General features: G+C 31.3%; 1 protein-coding gene across 8 annotated transcripts in view; it reads right to left on the reverse strand.

The window, feature by feature from the left end:
- LOC130451567 (sodium-driven chloride bicarbonate exchanger) overlaps nucleotides 1–17,672 on the reverse strand; it is a 46,698-nt gene extending 29,026 nt beyond the window's left edge. For 4 of the 8 annotated variants that reach the window (XR_008910753.1, XR_008910752.1, XR_008910751.1 and 1 more), the window contains exons 1-2: nucleotides 12,851–12,986; nucleotides 3,493–3,590 (exon numbers count right to left, since the gene is read on the reverse strand). Coding sequence is in view for 2 of the 8 variants with exons in the window: in XM_056790665.1 (XP_056646643.1) it covers nucleotides 3,493–3,580 (88 nt within the window). In the remaining 6 variants the exon portion in view is untranslated. Of the gene's footprint in view, nucleotides 1–3,492; nucleotides 3,591–12,850; nucleotides 12,987–17,296 lie in introns of those variants that run through there. The other 4 variants (XR_008910750.1, XM_056790666.1, XR_008910748.1 and 1 more) reach the window with 3 other exon arrangements.
- Nucleotides 17,673–17,989: the final 317 nt, after the last annotated feature.

Here is a 17,989-nt window from a genome sequence, read left to right on the forward strand (position 1 = left end):
AAAAAATTCAATCTTTGATTTAATCTGTAATTAACACCTGTTGAAGGAATTTTAATTAGTTGAAGGTATAAAAGCGTCGCCAAGGAGATGGAACAAAACAAAATCACACTACACTCTATGGAGGTAGTGTAAGACAAACATTAAGTTTCATTAGTTGTCAATTCATGGAAACTCATGTAACAAAATAGAAATGAGTGAAAATACAATCTACCAAAAGAAAGTTTACTTACTAATGTTGATTCTACGCAAGCTGCTGTATATAGCAAAGGTACGGCAATCAAAATTCTTAAAACCTTTGTTTATAGGAAAGTTTTATAAGTTTGCTTCAGGATGTCCTGCCATATTTTTTTCTCTAACCTAGTTCATTCTTGATGCATTTAAAGTTAAATAACAATACCCAAAAATATTTTATAATGGTAATAGAGGTATCTCAGAATAAATAATATAATAATATATAAATAAAATAGAAATAATATTTTGGTTCGTATTCAAACCATATTATACGAGGTCTATTGAGGAAGTCAAGAAAAGAGAGATATTTGGGAGTTCAGCTATCATAATGGAAACGTTTCCACGTTACCCATTTTTAAATAATAAATAATACTGAACAAACTACTTACACTAGCACTACACCAACAGTCAATATTACACGCGCGTTTTGATAACCAAGTTATCGTCTTCAGAGACTGACGGTATTGTAGTAATGTAAACTGTGTTTACTATAAATAACCAACGGTTCCAGAAATGCCAACCAAATCGGTGTTTATTGTTTGAAATTATCAAACATAAGTTACATTCTGGGCGTCTATAAACAGATTTGTAACTATATATAATCGTAGCTGATGAAAAAACGTGGCCGAGACTCACAAAATCAAAAGAATATTTGCAAATGTTCTCACCGAAGAAGATTATAGCGACTATACATAGATATTGACCTGTACAAACATGGAGAAGAGCTATTAAGAATGACTTGCAACAAATAAACTTAACATGGAAAGAAGCTACAGAAATAGTCAAAAATAGAAGGAAATGGAGAGACCTCGGCAATAAAATTGTATGGATCCCACAATAAGACGCATGCAGATAGCGACCTCATCGTTTTATCACAGCTGCTTACAGCGATGAATAAATGAAATTAAATATCTCTAAATCTGTGCAGTTTATTTTTTACGTCATTCAAACAATTAAATAAAAAGTAACAGTTCTGTTTCAACCAAATAAACAACTTAAACGAATTAATGATATATTTCAAGCTGAGTAGAAACCGACATAATTACGTAATTAAGTTAATTAATTTTAAGAACGAGTTTGTTGAAGAACGACAAAAATATCAAACTATTATAGAGTCACACAAACATTTAAAATGAAATAATGCTAGTCTACCTAAGCAATTCATAGTTTACTCATCCCCCTCATACATTTCAAACAATCATGTTCTGTAACATTTAAGAAACAATATGATCGAGTTAACCCGACATATCTAAATATTCAGAAATTAACCCGGATCACGTTTGTTTGGATTGTTTGGAAACTGATCGGGTCGTAGTCATACTTTGGTAAACCAGTAGGTTAATGCGATTAGCTGACGGGTTGTTTCGTTTGTTAATGTTTTTTTTGAACGTTAAAAATTATTAATTCCCCTTATATGGTTGTTGATAAATTACTTAAACCTGCGGTTTCTATACTTTTCAGTATATCAACATAAAAATAGCTTATTGGTATTAAATTTTGATGCAAATATGGGTAATTCGTTGAATAAAAATTATTAAACATCTAGAATCTATTAGATAATTGAATAAATATTATATAAAAAGTAAATCACTATAAAAGAGAAGAAATCAAAAATTTTTGTAACAGTAATCAAAATCTCGTTCCGGGTTAGGATCCATAATCAGCTGTTAGGTGATCTATTCAATTCAATATCGTAGTTTCTGAAAAATCCTAATGACTAATCAATTTTCTCATTATTACTTGTTCAAAAAAACATGAATGTAAGAACAATCAGTTCATTAACCAAAACGAGTAGATAATAAACTATACATTACCACTATATCTAATCAACAACAACAAACAGTAACATATTATAAAAAAACGAACTCCCCCGCTAGAATGATAAAAGTGTATTTTACACTGTGGATGTAACGAACAAATTAAGGTTGAATACAGATTTTGAATTATTTAATTTTCTGGTATGTGATGAATTATTCCAATGAATGTTTTGTTTTCAGATACTGATGGTAAACAGTTTATAATAAATAAACAAAAACTTGGTTCTCGAATCGCGCGTTAGACAGTGTAATTGTGTATTTGATATTGTGGTAGTAGTGTGTTCAGTACATCACCGACGGTTCCAAAATTCCGACTTTTTTTAAATTTTTCGAAATATTTCATATCTTGAAAGATTATCATGAACAGTGATGGAAACAGGATGTAACAAACAGTCTGTCAATACATACCAAACTATTCGTTACGTGCTACGTTTGTAATTTTATGAATAATATACAATTTTTACATAATCGTAACAAAAATTGTTATGCCGGCGACATACGATCCAGAATTTGACTGGAACCGGGAAACTTGAATTGGTTAGGCTACACTACGTCTGGCCTGACGCAAAAGTAATCAAGTGTTCGCACAAGTATTCTCTACACTCACTCGCGCGGCGCTTATCCACTCCTTCAGTCTATATTCCAATCCTCACACATTGTGTTTTGTATTATTTAGAATTGTTTGAGCAGCAGTGTCTATATATGCTTAAACATGACGTCTACAGAATTAAATGTAGATTTATTATTAAGTCTTATACAAGAGACGTAACTATGAAATTTAGGACATTACATATTTACAAGGACAAAGATAAAATTAGGGAAGGAGGAGAAATATTTGCAAAAAAGTTTCTCGTGCTGGTATCTTGTCCTTGTACGAGAACCTTCATCTTCCCTAGAAAAACTTAGTATTATCATCCTCAAATCTAAAAATGAATAGAATGCGCCATAAAGCTGTCTTTTTTATAAAATATGATAAACCCTAATATGTCTTTTTCTTCCTTTGACCGAACCTAACAAATTCAAACGTGTGAATAGTGCTTAAGATAATTTTTGTTTTTAAGATTGGCAAAATGTTAGTCACCTTGATCGAGTAATGGTTTTTCGCGTTTCTAGGAAAATTCAAAACACACCATCTTTTTTTACCGTATTCATTGCTTTATTTCACTAATTTTCTTATTTTTATAATGAAAGTAACATACTAACGAACTCGTCTGGTTACAGTGTATAATCAAGTACCACTTAAACTTCACATGTGTCACATGCGACGTGTCCTTGATGTTAAATAATCTTAAATTCTACCGAAATGGTATTATCAATATAACGTGCATTATCCACAGTCATATTTTAATCGATTTATCAAAATTTTATCATTATAACAATAATGATACTTATAACAAATTATTGTTTATAAATACGTTAAGTACGTTAAAATAAATTTCCTCACCTTCAAAATCTTTTTCGTCTAGAGGAAGCTTTATTTTATGATCTGCTGCGGGATCTTTTGATGCCTCGTCATGTCCTAATGGATCCATCTCATCAATTCTGAAAAAAATACATGTAGAGAAAACATAATTTGATGGCGGCCGATGAAGTAAAATATACGTCGTACTGAAGCTTTTTACTAAATAACTTATTCAGTATCTAATTGAATATAGAAAATACGAAGTTCGTCATTTTCAGATCGCTACCCCTGACGTGTTCTTTGTAGTGATTCTTTATGGCAGGATAGAATTTTATCATTTTCCGTACAGTCCAGACCTCGCCCCTAGCTACTTTCATTTCTTTTCACTCCTAAAATCTTTTTTTCGTGGACTATACTTCAACGATGATGATGAGCTGAATAAACATATTACCAAAGGCGGCATGAAGAAGGCACACATAAACTTAAGCCACGCTATGACTAGTGCCTATAAAATTTTGGAAGTTACATAGAAAATTAATTAAACAATTGTAGATTTTGTACAATAAATATTTTTCTTATCTGTACACGTTTTTTATAACCAAACGGAATTCACTTTGTGGACATACATCGTATTTGGATACTAATATCCCAAAGAGTTATTTCCTGTGAAAATAGGGTTTAAAATTTAATTAGAATATGAATATTTCTCTACCAAATTTAATTGCTTAAGATGGAATCACAGTAAAATGTATTAATTTGGCTTGACCTTGACGATAATTTCTTATTAACTTCTTCAGTCAACAAGTAATTTAAGCCAATTTTCTTAAAATTACGGATTTCCTCATCCTCTATTTTAATTACACACGACATTCGTCCAAGCGTTTGATTCACTAATTCTATTTTTCTTCTCTTCATAAATTTACAAGAAGGATTTTTACTGAGGTCAATCAATGACAAATAAACGAAATGTGTATTTTGTTTTATATTGAAAAGCGAACTGAACTAAATATAGTAAAGATTTTAAGTGAATCGGAATTAATACTCAGCTTTTCAAAAAGAGATGACGTTTCAGCGGATCGGTCAACTCATTCTTATGTTCTTAGGCACTCGTCCCACTAATATATTGGTTCCCAAACTTTTCTGTTTCATATACCACTTTCAAAATTTTGCTGGATCCGGTGGACTAAACGCGTCACCCAACGTTCGGATAGTTTACGTCTGCGTAAATCAATCAGTATATGGCAAATGCCAAAAGCTTCTTATATCTTTCTAACCTTAATCTCGCTGGTTGTCGCAGTGGTAAATGATGGTGCAGTGTCTCCTCATACAGTGTCTAATTCCTCTTTCCTTTGCTAATTCCTCAAAAGCACATATTCAATATCAACTTGATCCTAAATTCTTTTAATTTTTATAAAAATCTTCACAACGACTCACTTAGACGGTTGTCAAATAGAAGCTAAGCGTCTAAAATGGCTGAAATTTTGTGAGAATCTCTCAATATGTGCTCAAATATATTTTGAACTTATATTAATAAGTGCTGACATCTTCAAGTTGAGATCGAAAACTTCTAAAACAATCCTCGTATGTGACTGTTAAAGTAAATAATAGTACGATATTTTTGATAAAATTGATCTTCGATTTCATAAAAACTTCATAAAAAAACAATATAAATCAAAAGCAACGAATTCTTATGATTCCTTTTCAATCATTTTTAGATGATACTAGATAGACGCACTAAATTTTATGCTAATAAACTAGATTTTCGAGGATATACTCTAAATTATAGTAGTTGGAATGTACTTTTTAGAAAAACGTGAAAATTTTCAACTTTTCAAAATAATATTAGTTTTTCATAAAAGAATTGTGGGTTCTCGTAGTAATTTATTCGAATACTCACTCTGGATAGATGCAAAACTTGTTTCCAACTTGTTTTTTACTCAAATAGTATTTTAATAATAGCACAATTTGAATATTAGGTAAACTTTAAACATAAAAGTATACCGCACGAGGTATTAAATATCATAAAATCTTGAGAGTATATATACCTATGTTATATTTCTATTTACATATCAGAGAATAATCACTTTTATTTTCTATAATAAAATCTGGAACAGTAAAAAATTATTAAAGTATCACATTGGAAATGTGTCTTGTCTCGAGCAGTTGTTTACCCCAGTTTATTACACGTTAAGATAATCAGAAAAACCATAAAAGTGGAATTATATAAAACGTCTGATAAAAAGGCTTTTCGTTACTGTAATCTCAATGTTCGAAAAGTATTCCTGATTATAAACACTCTCGTTTGTGAAATGGACGAAGTAATTGGGAAATAGCTATAGAACAAAAGTCGGAAACTATTAACGGATTAACGCAAACTATGAACGGATTAACGCAATCATGATCTGAATGTTCGGAAACTGACCCGGATTCCATTCACTGTTGATCGGAATCGTAGTCATATTGAGGCAGCTGAAGCGCTCTTGAAAAATGATTTTTTTGTCGCTTTTTATAGGGGTGCCAATACAAAATATGATATATTTAAATGGTATGTGTCCGGTCCATTCGCCAGCCGAATTTTACGCCTGAAGTAGTCATTTGATAAGAAAAGTAGAAAGCCCATCTATGTGTGCCTAAATTTATCTCATACCAGGCGTGACATCTCCTGGCAAGCATACCGTTATAGGTTTAGTTCATATTTAAAATATCAACCAATATAAGTTTAGTGGATCCATAAGAGATGTTGAGAGCATCATTTGATCAACTTTTTATCGTCTTTAACTCCCTCAAATAGTTTTGCAACATCTTCAATGATTCCGTTGCCGTAATTTTATTGGAAACACAAATTTTCAAGTAAACTAGTTGCTAAATTTGTTTTTATATAGTCGTTTCGTAAACAAACAGCACCAATTGCGAAATGGCCCTCAAATTTCACAAAAACATCAACAAAAAAACATTTACGCGCGCAGTTTGAATGCACCAATACGAGTTAAATATGATTAAACAGTATATAAAAAGGTTTAAGAGATAAGAAACTTCATTCAAATTGCATATTCAATCTTTAACAAGAAATGTAATTTATAAACAATTCAGTAGTTCTCAGTAACCTTGCATATATTTTGTCATAAAGTTTCATTAAATTAAGAACATGGAATAAGTTTTTTTAAATGTTAACTTAATACTCATTTCGAGGTTGCAGTAAACATAAACGTATTCGCTAAAATGGTTATAATCATAGACTAGAATACAATGCGGTTGTTAAATGTTGGTCAAAAGTATGTGTATAAATTCAATCTATTCATATCGGCAATTTTCCATTTGCGTATTTGTAAATAAATTTTGTAAACTAAATAACTATATGTTTGTGTTATATAATTTTATGACTAATAACACACTAATTTTGATTATTTTTATAGTCGACTCTGACCCAAGAAAAATAGGATGCATGATAATATAGGTTTGAATTTGTTATCAATTAACATTTTTGAAGATCTAATTAATATAAGAATGTTAATATCCTTCACATTTTTTTGCCTGTATTAAGTGGAATTGTAGATATTTAATTGAAAGTCCATTTATTCATGTTTCCCATCCTACTCTTTCCTTTGGTCATTGAATTAGTGAAGCTCGCATCGTTGTTAGGTTGGGTTTCATTATGTAAACATTTTTAGCTTTCTCCTTAGCCGTATTATCTTTTGCTATTGTGTTTCCCACATTTCATTTAAGTATTTTCCTCCTGTCCCTACTGTATGATCAAAATTCACTTTTATTTTTAACAATTTTATGTGGAACACAATATATTCACAAATGTTTTCGACATTAATTTAAACAGTTTATAATTTATTTCACCGCCCAACAAAATATTTTTGATAACAATGTATCAATTCATGATATACATCATAGTATATTTGTGAGGATTCATCAGTAATTATAATTATGGTCATAAAATAACAAAAATTAATGTTTTTCTTGAAATCACCATGTTTAATGGTTTTCTTTATAATATTTTTTTTATTGTTTAATAAATTAAATAAGTAGTACTAAAACGCTGATAATATGTTTGGGAAAAAACCATAAAAAGGAAACTTTAGGTTTATTATGACGAAACAATGATTTTTTATTTTTTAGAACAACAAATAAGTTAAAAAATTTAATTTCCTTGCTGTAACATATAACATACTATAATGGAATGACCCAATCTAAATACGAATATGGCAGAAAAATTGGTAACTAGTCAGTCATATATATATATATATATATATATATATATATATATATATATATATATATATATATATATATATATATATTGGATCTGGCTTTATTGTTCACTCAATTCTCCATTAAGATCAATACACTTTTACATACGTTTCAATCAATTATCGAAGCATTTTTTCTCATTCAGATTGAGGTACCTCCAAAACATGTGATTTGAGCTCACCAAACATTTCTTCAGAAAAACATTGAACCCCCAATTTATTTTTGATCTGCGAGAATCTCAAAAAATCATTGGGTGTCAAACAAGGACTGTATGGCGGATGAGCCATCAATTCGATGTTGTTCGAACAGTCGATTGTTGTTTAGTTTCGGGTTCATATGAATAGGCCCATGAACGCCTGCCACGATCTTTTAGACGTATTTTGAAGCACCGCGATTGATGTCAAATGACTATCCAGCAATATCATTCTAACCACAACATCGTTCTGAGTACGTTCAACATTAAAAATTTCGAATTTACACATAAAATTTACTACCAGCGAACAAAAAAACATCTAAAGAACATATACATCTTATTGGAAAGTATTGGGGTCTATTTTCTATTATTTCGAAGGTTTTGGAAATATAAAATTGTGTTTGAAATATATTACAAAAATCGTATAGGTAAGAGAAGCAAAATAGTAAAGACGTGAAAAAATCAATTAAATTCTGAGGAAAAGAATTCCAGCTATTTTTAAAAATTACAAAAACTAATCAATGTGCTGCAATAACTTATTGCGGTCCTGTAAATGGTAATTACTGGCTCATTGAATGTTATTATAACCACTGTCTTTTATGCTACGTTCATACGCTTGTTGAGACTTTGTAAACGTCCACACTCAACTCAAAGTCTTTATAAACGCTTGGATGTCAAGGCTTTGGATCAAACAAGTTTGAATAAATCATTTGTCCCCAGGGGTTGCCAACTTCAGGCGACAGAAATCCGGAGCATTAAACAAATAAATAAGATTGTATAAACCCGAAAAATTAGAAATTAATTAACCAAAAAAAAACTTGATGAAGTGCAGTATTTTCCTCATTCTTCATCAGTCACTACTTTATACATTGATATGTTTTTGGCTAAGTACATCATTTATCAAAACCTTATCTTGTTGTTTAAAATGTTCAGAAAAATCAGTGCGACTCATCTCTAAATTTAAAATTATGAGAAGTTCGGCTGTTATCAAATCCAGTGGCTTCTGGGCTTCTTCCATTTGAACTTCATGTGTAAAATACCCTCTCGCAAGAGGCGTGAGAAGGAGGATACTCAGTGCTCAGGACACAACGGTTTTTAGCGCGTCCAAATTCGCTTCGCTAGCGTTAGCGAAAATCTGACTCATTTCTCCTGAACTGTCGTTGAACGCTTGTTTACTGGTTTTATAATAGAATTATTATCAAATAGGTGATTTACGGAAACTTTTTTTTTCAATGCCCATTGTGGTGGCAGCTTCTGAAAGACCTTCAAAAAAGATATCCTCAGCCATGGATTGACAAGATATTTTCTTTAATGGGTTATCGTCGCTGAAGTAAAAATGCTTATCTAAACAGTGGCAAATATTAGAAAAAATTTAGAAATCGAAAACTGCATTTTAAAAAACCGTCTACATCTGTTTGATTCTTGGCCATCCTCAGATTTGAACCCAAAAATTATTCTTCTTCCCAAGCAAGAGCTGAGCCCAATGACAACCACCTAGTTGGTACATGTTTGACAAGCTCTTACCATTAGATTTCGTCTTCCTCCATGAACTGTTTCAAACTTGATTGTGATTCCGATTTAGTAGCAAATCATCAATTCTCTTGTTACAGTTTTACTGCTTAACTCCCAACTCCAGGATAATGATGTCCCCGGGGTAGATAGAGCGGGACACGCGAACGGAAATCGGGACTTTCCTGGTTAATCCGGAACTGTTGGTAACCGTATGCGTAATACACCTAGTGTATAATATATTTAAATATTTATATATTCAGTGCAATATTGGAATGAATATTAACTGCGTCGCACAGAGCCGTCTTAACCATCATTAAAAAACTATGATGAAACACGGAATATTTTGTACATCTCTAAATTTTGTTTTCTCTCAAAAGAAACGAAATTAAAATTTAGCAAATGAATGTTCGTGATCGAATAATAGTTACGTTGAAGTTTTTTACTTTTTATTGTTAATATTTTACTTTTTATATCTTTGTATTATATTTCATATCATTTTCAATAGTTTGTTTACTGATATTTGAGTAGGTTTTGCATCAGCATCAATTAACTCAATTATGAAATTAATATCTACGTTTAAAAACGTGATTTCCTTTCAAGATCCAAACTGAATAAGTATTCAATCAATCGTAAAGGAAAATAAGACATAAATGCAGGAAATTTTCGCGTAAAGTTCTTATAAAATTCATCAAAATAGAGTATTTTTTTCAGGATATCAAGTTGACATTATTTATTGTTCATTGGTAATAATACAAGCAAAAACTTAGGGATATTCGTCGTCTTCCAATCTGATCCCAAGTATGTTGTGTTGTATCTTATTTTCTGGACTACGAGCTGGCCAAACCAGTCATGAGATTTTAACCTCGACAAGAAAAGCAATTCGGGGTCGTGTATTATCATACATAAAGGTTGCATTTCTCAAAAAATAAGAGCTAGAGCTAGAGCTTGAGCTACTATCAGGCAGGTACCTGCGAATTCAATGTCTCCTTATGGTTAAAGAATAACTCTGTGTGAGCTCCAAATTATATTCCTACCCATGCTATAGCTGATCCTCCACCAAATACACGACTATCTAAGCCTCTATTGTCTAAAACATGTTCAAAATTTGAACTTGCGATCTGGGTGCCACGGAAAGCTGCAGTCCAGTATCTTTAATTTCAGAAGATAATCCAGCTGCATGAAGTTCGCCTCCTCAGTATCATCATATAAAGCTTGTAAAATCATATAGAAAAATGAGAAAATAAATCAAAATGATTTCACATTACAGAGTGACACCAATTTTTTGCTAGGTATAAAAGAATATTAAGGGGTCTAGAATGCGAAAAGTAAATTGAAAGGGCATAGATACTTTTCCCCGAGCTAGTACAAATAATAATCAGTACGAAAACTTCAAATTATGGAAGAGAAAGAGAAGTAAAATTTATTTTAGTTTGCACAGTTTCAAACAGTGTTTTAAAAAATATATTTATAAGATATTTCAAATCGTAGTACCAGTACTACCAAAAATAGCTATTTTTAAAACGATTTTTCGCACTTTCGAGAGGTGATAAAAAATGTCAAATGAATTCACGAAATAATGGAATCTGTCAATGGCGATGATGTAATCAATTTGAACACTATTAACAAGCGATTTAAAAGTGTAAATAAAGTAGTCACTTTTGATTCACAGATTCAGCACTATGCAAGAATAGAAAATGTGCTAAAATGAGAAAGTTTTAACGCCATTTTCGACATTAACAAAGCCATGACAGAGCAGCTGAAACTATTCCGATAGAAGTCTTCCAGAAATACTTAGTCATTGTTGGCTAAAAGCATTACAAAACTATATCACCATTTTAATTACATCTCGAATTCTATTTTTAGAATGCTTGTCATAAAATCAAATTAATAATAATATTGATTGTTATATGTAATTGTGTATATAAAGTTCATACGTTTATATCCCTCTTTATTCTTTTCAATATACAATCCGGTACAAGAAAAAATGTTGCCCGTAACGCGATACAATAGTGACTTTGCTAAGACTCACATAAAGCTCTTACTCATACTGTAAACCTGTAAAAATCACATTGAAGCTTATGTAAATTACTATTTGAAACGAACCATGTTGAGACCGTCTTCTCGAACACTCTGGAGAGGAGCGTAGTTGAACAATACGTGGAGTGGAGTTTCCTCATCATCTTTGCATCTTGACATAGAGCTTTTTATGCCTATCGTCTTATTGTTTAGCCGTATATCAGTAATCAAACCAATAAACAGATTTAGCACCCAGTACCTTTAAGGACCTGAAGGATGTTTTGATATGACTAAGCTTTTCAAAACGATATGCATTAAAGACTCGATGCTCAGAGCCAAAGACTAGCAGGAAACTTCCCTACACGTATTGTTCAACGTGGTTTCATGTGGGTAGCAACAACCTATCCTCCAAATTTTATTTCACATAGAAAATACTCGCAAAAAGAGATACAGAAACGTTGGTATTTATAGTAATTTATATAGTAACTAACTAAACGAGTATTTTGAAATGCAATTTTTTTGAGGATGATATTTCTATTCAAATTTTAATGGAAATCATTCAAAAAAAATATACTGATACTCGATATTGTAGTGAAATTTTTCCTGATTGAAAAAAAGTTTTATGTTAACCCCTACATCTACAACTTTCACCATTTTCAAAATAAAAAAATACTTTCCTAACTAGAAACTACAACGAACGTTACTTTTGCTTCAAAACACATAACACTGATAGCATTTATGTTCTCTAGATTTTCTCTTCGAAGGGATAATCCTCACCACGAAAGGATAAAAACAAATCTTGAAATAGCTTGTCACTTGAAGTGTAAAATAAAGTTCACAGCAAATTTTAACGAAAAATCTAAGTTGTAACAAATTTTTCACGGTAACTGAATAATGATTGTAGATAAGGAACTCAAAAAGAGGTCATTGTTAATAAATACATTTCGAATCTGGCTCATGGACAATGAAAAAGAACGGTTTTGCAAAGTTTTTTAAAGCGGAAAGAATGGGGAACATAGAGACGATAGTAAACAAAAAAGGAATACTAAACCAACTTCTTCAAATTATAAAACAACAGAGAAAATGATCATTAAACCAGAGAAGATACATACTTACTAAAACTGCAATAACAAATATCTGTTTAAAATAGGAATTTCGAAACCAAAATAGCCTTAATGTCTACCATATCTTCGCAAAGCACACAGAAAAAGAAAAAACACGTATATAGTCAGTAATCTGATTGATTTCTAAAAACGGCGTATTTAATTCAAATCGTCTTAAAAAAATAAATAAAAAATAATTCGCATAAAATTAAATAAATTTGTAGAAACGCCAGAATGTTTAAATTGATTTGAAAGCTAATTAATATATATCGTTGCGTTTAAACATAAAATACATTGAAATATAGTCATTAATGCATACCTTAAACCTACGCAATATGTTTTCCTTTTTTTATCTTCTTTGGGTGAGCGACCGAGATTGTCAACAAACACGCACTGAACCCACTAAAACCAAACGGTTGTTACGCTGATGTAAATGCAACTGTTAATAATTATTTGAATGAGAAAATGTACCCCGGCATCGACAGCGAGTGCGTACAATATCATAAAAACAATGGAAAATAGAAGTGGAAATACCTCTTCTTTTAGTTAACAAGTCGACTAGTATAAATAATAAAATTGTAGATACGATTATTTGGTCTCTAGGACGTTTATCTGTGATAAAATTTGATTCTTCATTTTGTTTGGTGTTTTTTCATTACATTTAAAATTATACCATAGTATATAAATATTAGTTTTTCTAACGGCCAAATCATTAATTGACCTTAGTGTTACAATTAAATGACAATTAGAAACTTTACTTATAAAGTAGAAGGGAATCAAGGATGGAGAAAGTGAATAAATACATTCACTTTGAATTTTGAAATGTTTTGTTTTTGTAACAGAATAATATAAACAAAAAACTTTTTAATGTATTCAAAATGCATTTATAATAAAACTCAAATAAAAATAATATTAAAAAACTTATAGTTTTTCATATTGAATGTTTTTTAAAGGAACAAAGCATTTCTACCTTAGTAAAATTCAATCGAACATGTAGAAAAGACTTTTGGTGCTTTGCCAGAGCGCGTGGCGTGATATTAATCATCTCTGACAAAGATGTATCTGAACGACATTTTGGCCCCAAATCAAGACCGTTAACAATACGTACGCGAGGAATTGTTATTTGCATGCTAGAAGTTTCACCTACATCACGTGGCAATTACTCAGTAAGGTTAGATTGGGCTCTGGAATACGAAAACTGGAATAGATTAATAGTCAAAGGTATTGTTTAAATTGTTTAATGACGAATACAGGTGTGAACTTCATTTGTATAACAGACGAATGAGTGAAATATAGAAATTCGGGATGGATTAGTGTCACGTCTTTAAACAACATAGGAGGTGCATAGTTTCGAGATAGTATAGAGATGTGAAAAAACTGATTTCGTTTCTTTACAATATTCAAAACAATGTTGTTTGTCCGTAAGCTGCAATAATTGAGCTCCAATTATTACATAATGCCAGAATAATTCAATTTTCTAGAATTTGACTCAATTGACGTACTGGATTCTCTCATCCATTCTGTGGGTCTCAAGTCGATTGGGCAGGTCTGCGACATATTACAAAAGAAGGTTACGCATAAAAATGCTATTTTTGATAACCAGGTGTCTATTAACAGTCTTTTGAGACAATGGGAAGAACATAATTTTTTTTAAGGGAAGAAGATGTACTTAGAACTGTCATTAACACTAGAGGAGATCATTCAACGGCCTTGTCAGGCATTCTCACTTAATTAGTAGATATTTAGGGATACTACTTTTTAGTTTCGTCATAAGTGGTAATTGTATACTGTTGACATTACTTAATTATACTTATTATGTTACCAAAATGTAAATTAATACTTAATCAAACATTCAAAAAACCTATTCACAAATTTATCGTTTTACAATTTATTTTTTAAAATATACATGTTGATGTGTGTGTCTGTAACACATTTATCGGGTAGATATTATTTATCTTACCGGAATTTACCAGTAACTTAATCAGTCAATTCATAATGTGTTCCTAACACAGCTGACCTCACCGTTAGTAAATTATCTACATATTTAAATTTTTGAATGTATATTTCACTTCTAAGTTTATTTTATAGAAATTACTCTTGACGTTTCAACCTAACTTCGGTCTTTTCCAAAATATAACCTAACTTATGGTCATCAGCATCATCAAATATTTGTCCTTGACTGTGAGAAGTAAACTTTTATTTAAGGTAGGAATTAAGGTTAAATTGGATTTGAATTCTGACTGAGCAGGGTGCTCAACAATTCAACCATTGCGTCCGGATCCTATAAGGTACAATTCATGGGTTGAAGTTGATTAACTTCGACTATTTGTCTCCTTGATGATTTCGATTTGTTCTCCCGTGCTCCTTCCCAATATATTGGGATTTCTTCCCCACGTTTACATCTTGGACAATAAACATCTTGATGATACCCATCGTCTTGAAGTTTTTTCCGTATCCCATCGGCAGTAATCAACTGGCTGATTTTTTTAGAGTCGGTTGAGGCTGTCAATGGTCATCTGAATAGGGTTTTGGTGTGTCGTATGTCGGTAATTTCCAGTCACATATTCGGAAGGCTACACCTCCTTTTCATGTTGAAATTATCAGGTACGGGAATTGGGCAGGCCCGTAGCGTACTCGTGATGGCACTTTTATCCAACCCTTTCAGCCCTTTCATTTCCCTGGTCACCAGAATGTATCCTCCATCCGTCTCTGTCCGTGTCTTTTAACCATTTGGATGCCAAAGAAAGATTTTTGGATTTAGTAAATTGATAGTGTCAACTTTCCGGTACCATCTATCAAGAAGGACGACTTTAAATTGGGTTGTAGAAGTTCTGAAGATGGTCTCACTCTAAGGTTAATACCACTCGGCGGACCCTGTTCTTTAGTATAGCCGGATGCCCATATTTTGAAGCTTTCCAGAGCTCTTGTAATTTCAGCCTAATCGCAGTATAAATGGTTACATTTATAAAATAGATTTGAAAATTTTACTCAAATTGTTTTTTTCATTGATAGATTTCTAGTTTTTATATATATTCATAGAGATGTGCATTTAGCAAACAAAAACTACATGAAACAGAGATTTCCTAAAAAAATGGTAAATAATATATCTTAGAGAAGAACGAATACATATTATACGTTACTATATGTGAAGTGAAAGTATAGAGGACATCAAAATAGTGCAGTCAACTAAAATCTCAATATTAAGAAAATATTGAAAAATCATTTGATATCATGAAAAATAAAACTGCTTCAACTTCTTTTCTAGAGCTCCTTATTCCTTTCAAGCATCAGAGTATTGGGATTTGAATGTTCATTCTCATTTGATACATTTTTTCCTACTCTTTCCGATCTTTTGCTACTTCTTTCATCCACTGTAATGTTTTCACTAGTCTCTCTCGTTTCTTTGCTACTTGCTATAGCCAAGTTTTCCTGAGTCTTCCTTTTCTTCTTTTCTCATATTTTTTTGCTTCTATCACTCTACTTATTAGACTTTGTGGTGTTCCTTTCTTTATCAGTCCATAACAGTTTAAACATCTTTCAATTATTTTGTTTCTTTTTGAGTTTTTCTATAATTACCCCGTTTCTTATCCTATCCATCCTTGTTTTCTCTATTATTTCTCCTAGTTGTTACATCTCCGTGGCTACTATTCTACTCTGTAACTTTTTGTTCATTTTTTATATACACCTTGCTCCTTCTCCATTTCCTTATTTTTGTCTACAGGAGTCTCGTATATGTTTTTTAGCCAACTGACGATAAGCATATTGCTCTGTAATTTTAGCACATTTGGTAATCTCCTTTTTATCTAGTAGTCAATTGATTTTCTTCCCAGGATCTGAGTATTAGCATTAACAAACTGTTAAATATTAAAGAACATAAAAATTTAAAATGCAAAGATTCTTAAAAAGCCTCTGCCGATGGAATATGGAGAACACCTTAAGACGATGGGTATCATCAAGATGTTTATTGGCTAAGATGTAAAGGTGGAGATGAAGTTCTAATGCTATGGGAAGAAGCGCGAGAGAACACATCGAAATTAAGGAGACTATATTTTGATATTCATAGAGTCAAGTTATATTTTGGTAAAGACTGAAGTTAGGTCGAAACGCGTGATTTCTGCGAAAAACCCATTATTTATTAAAGTAGACTGACTGCATATCTAGAGATGCCTTTTTTCAAAAACACTCGTTGCTTTTTTTTTGAACGTTTGTGATAGAAGTTTAAAGTAAACAATTTATCATTGCAGACTAATAAAATGTAGAACATTTTTAGACACATCTAGTTTCTGTAGTTTGAAATGAGAATTTCTGCAGACCCCGTATATAATTTACTTGAAATGTAAATTCTAAAGCTTTAAGACAAGAACGTTTGTCTCCTGTAGTTTCGATTTTATTCTCGATACGCCCTTGAATAAGTTGCATGGACTAGACTAGACACTTTTTTATAATGATCATCGGTAGGTTAGTACATTTACTATTTAGTTGAGGTCATTTCTATTCTATGATATTTTTATTGGTCAATCGAAGTTTGAGACATTTTTCCAGGACGTGGAATGACCATTGATGTTATGAACAATTCATAAGTTAATTATTTGGTAACTGTGCATGCGCAATTTTCGGTTTAAATTTTTTAATAATAAGAATGTTTAATATTAATAGCCGAATAACATGCATAATCTATTTTTCCCAAAATTTATTTTATTTTAATAATTTCGTTCGTTATTGTTTCCGTATCCCCAATTCATATTATCATTGATTCACAACTTACCCTTAAAATTCCATGCGGATAAATAATTTTCACTAAATTGCCTAAATACACGAATTTAATCAACGTTAATTAAATAGTTTCAACAAAGTATTCTAAAACATTGACACAAATATTACTTAAATTTTAACGTATCTAATAGCATCACTTTTATTTTTTCTTAATCGATGGATGTATTTAAAAACTGATTTAACGATTTTTTTAACAGGCATTTTGTTTTTTCGAGTGCAGAAATTTTTGTTAAAAATTGTGCAAAATAGAGATTTGATAGATACGTCTGTTTTTAGTGTTTTTAGAGATTTAAGTTGAGAATAGTTATTAGAAGAAAAACGGAAGCATTTTCCGTTGGAAAACTAAAATGGACTACCCCCGACTAACCACTGAAAACAAAATGCTAAAAATATTGGGTCAGAAATTTTGCGGGCGTTGTCAAATTTATAGATCAAAATCAGAAATGAAAAGAATTCAATACTATGTGGTAGGAATATACTACATAGAAAATTTTCTCTTATGTCTCGCATCTAATAATCATGAAATGAGAAATAAGTTTTAGCTATTATGACGGAATATAAAGCATATCTCAAACAATTGTTTTAAACAGTACCAGGGTTTCAGACTGCCACTACATTTCCAGTGTAAACATAAAATTGTTACATTAATATCAACCGTAATATTTTGTCATTTGAGTGCAACTAG

Source organism: Diorhabda sublineata, chromosome X (genome assembly GCF_026230105.1).
Source record: "Diorhabda sublineata isolate icDioSubl1.1 chromosome X, icDioSubl1.1, whole genome shotgun sequence".
Taxonomy (NCBI): Eukaryota; Metazoa; Arthropoda; class Insecta; order Coleoptera; family Chrysomelidae; genus Diorhabda; species Diorhabda sublineata.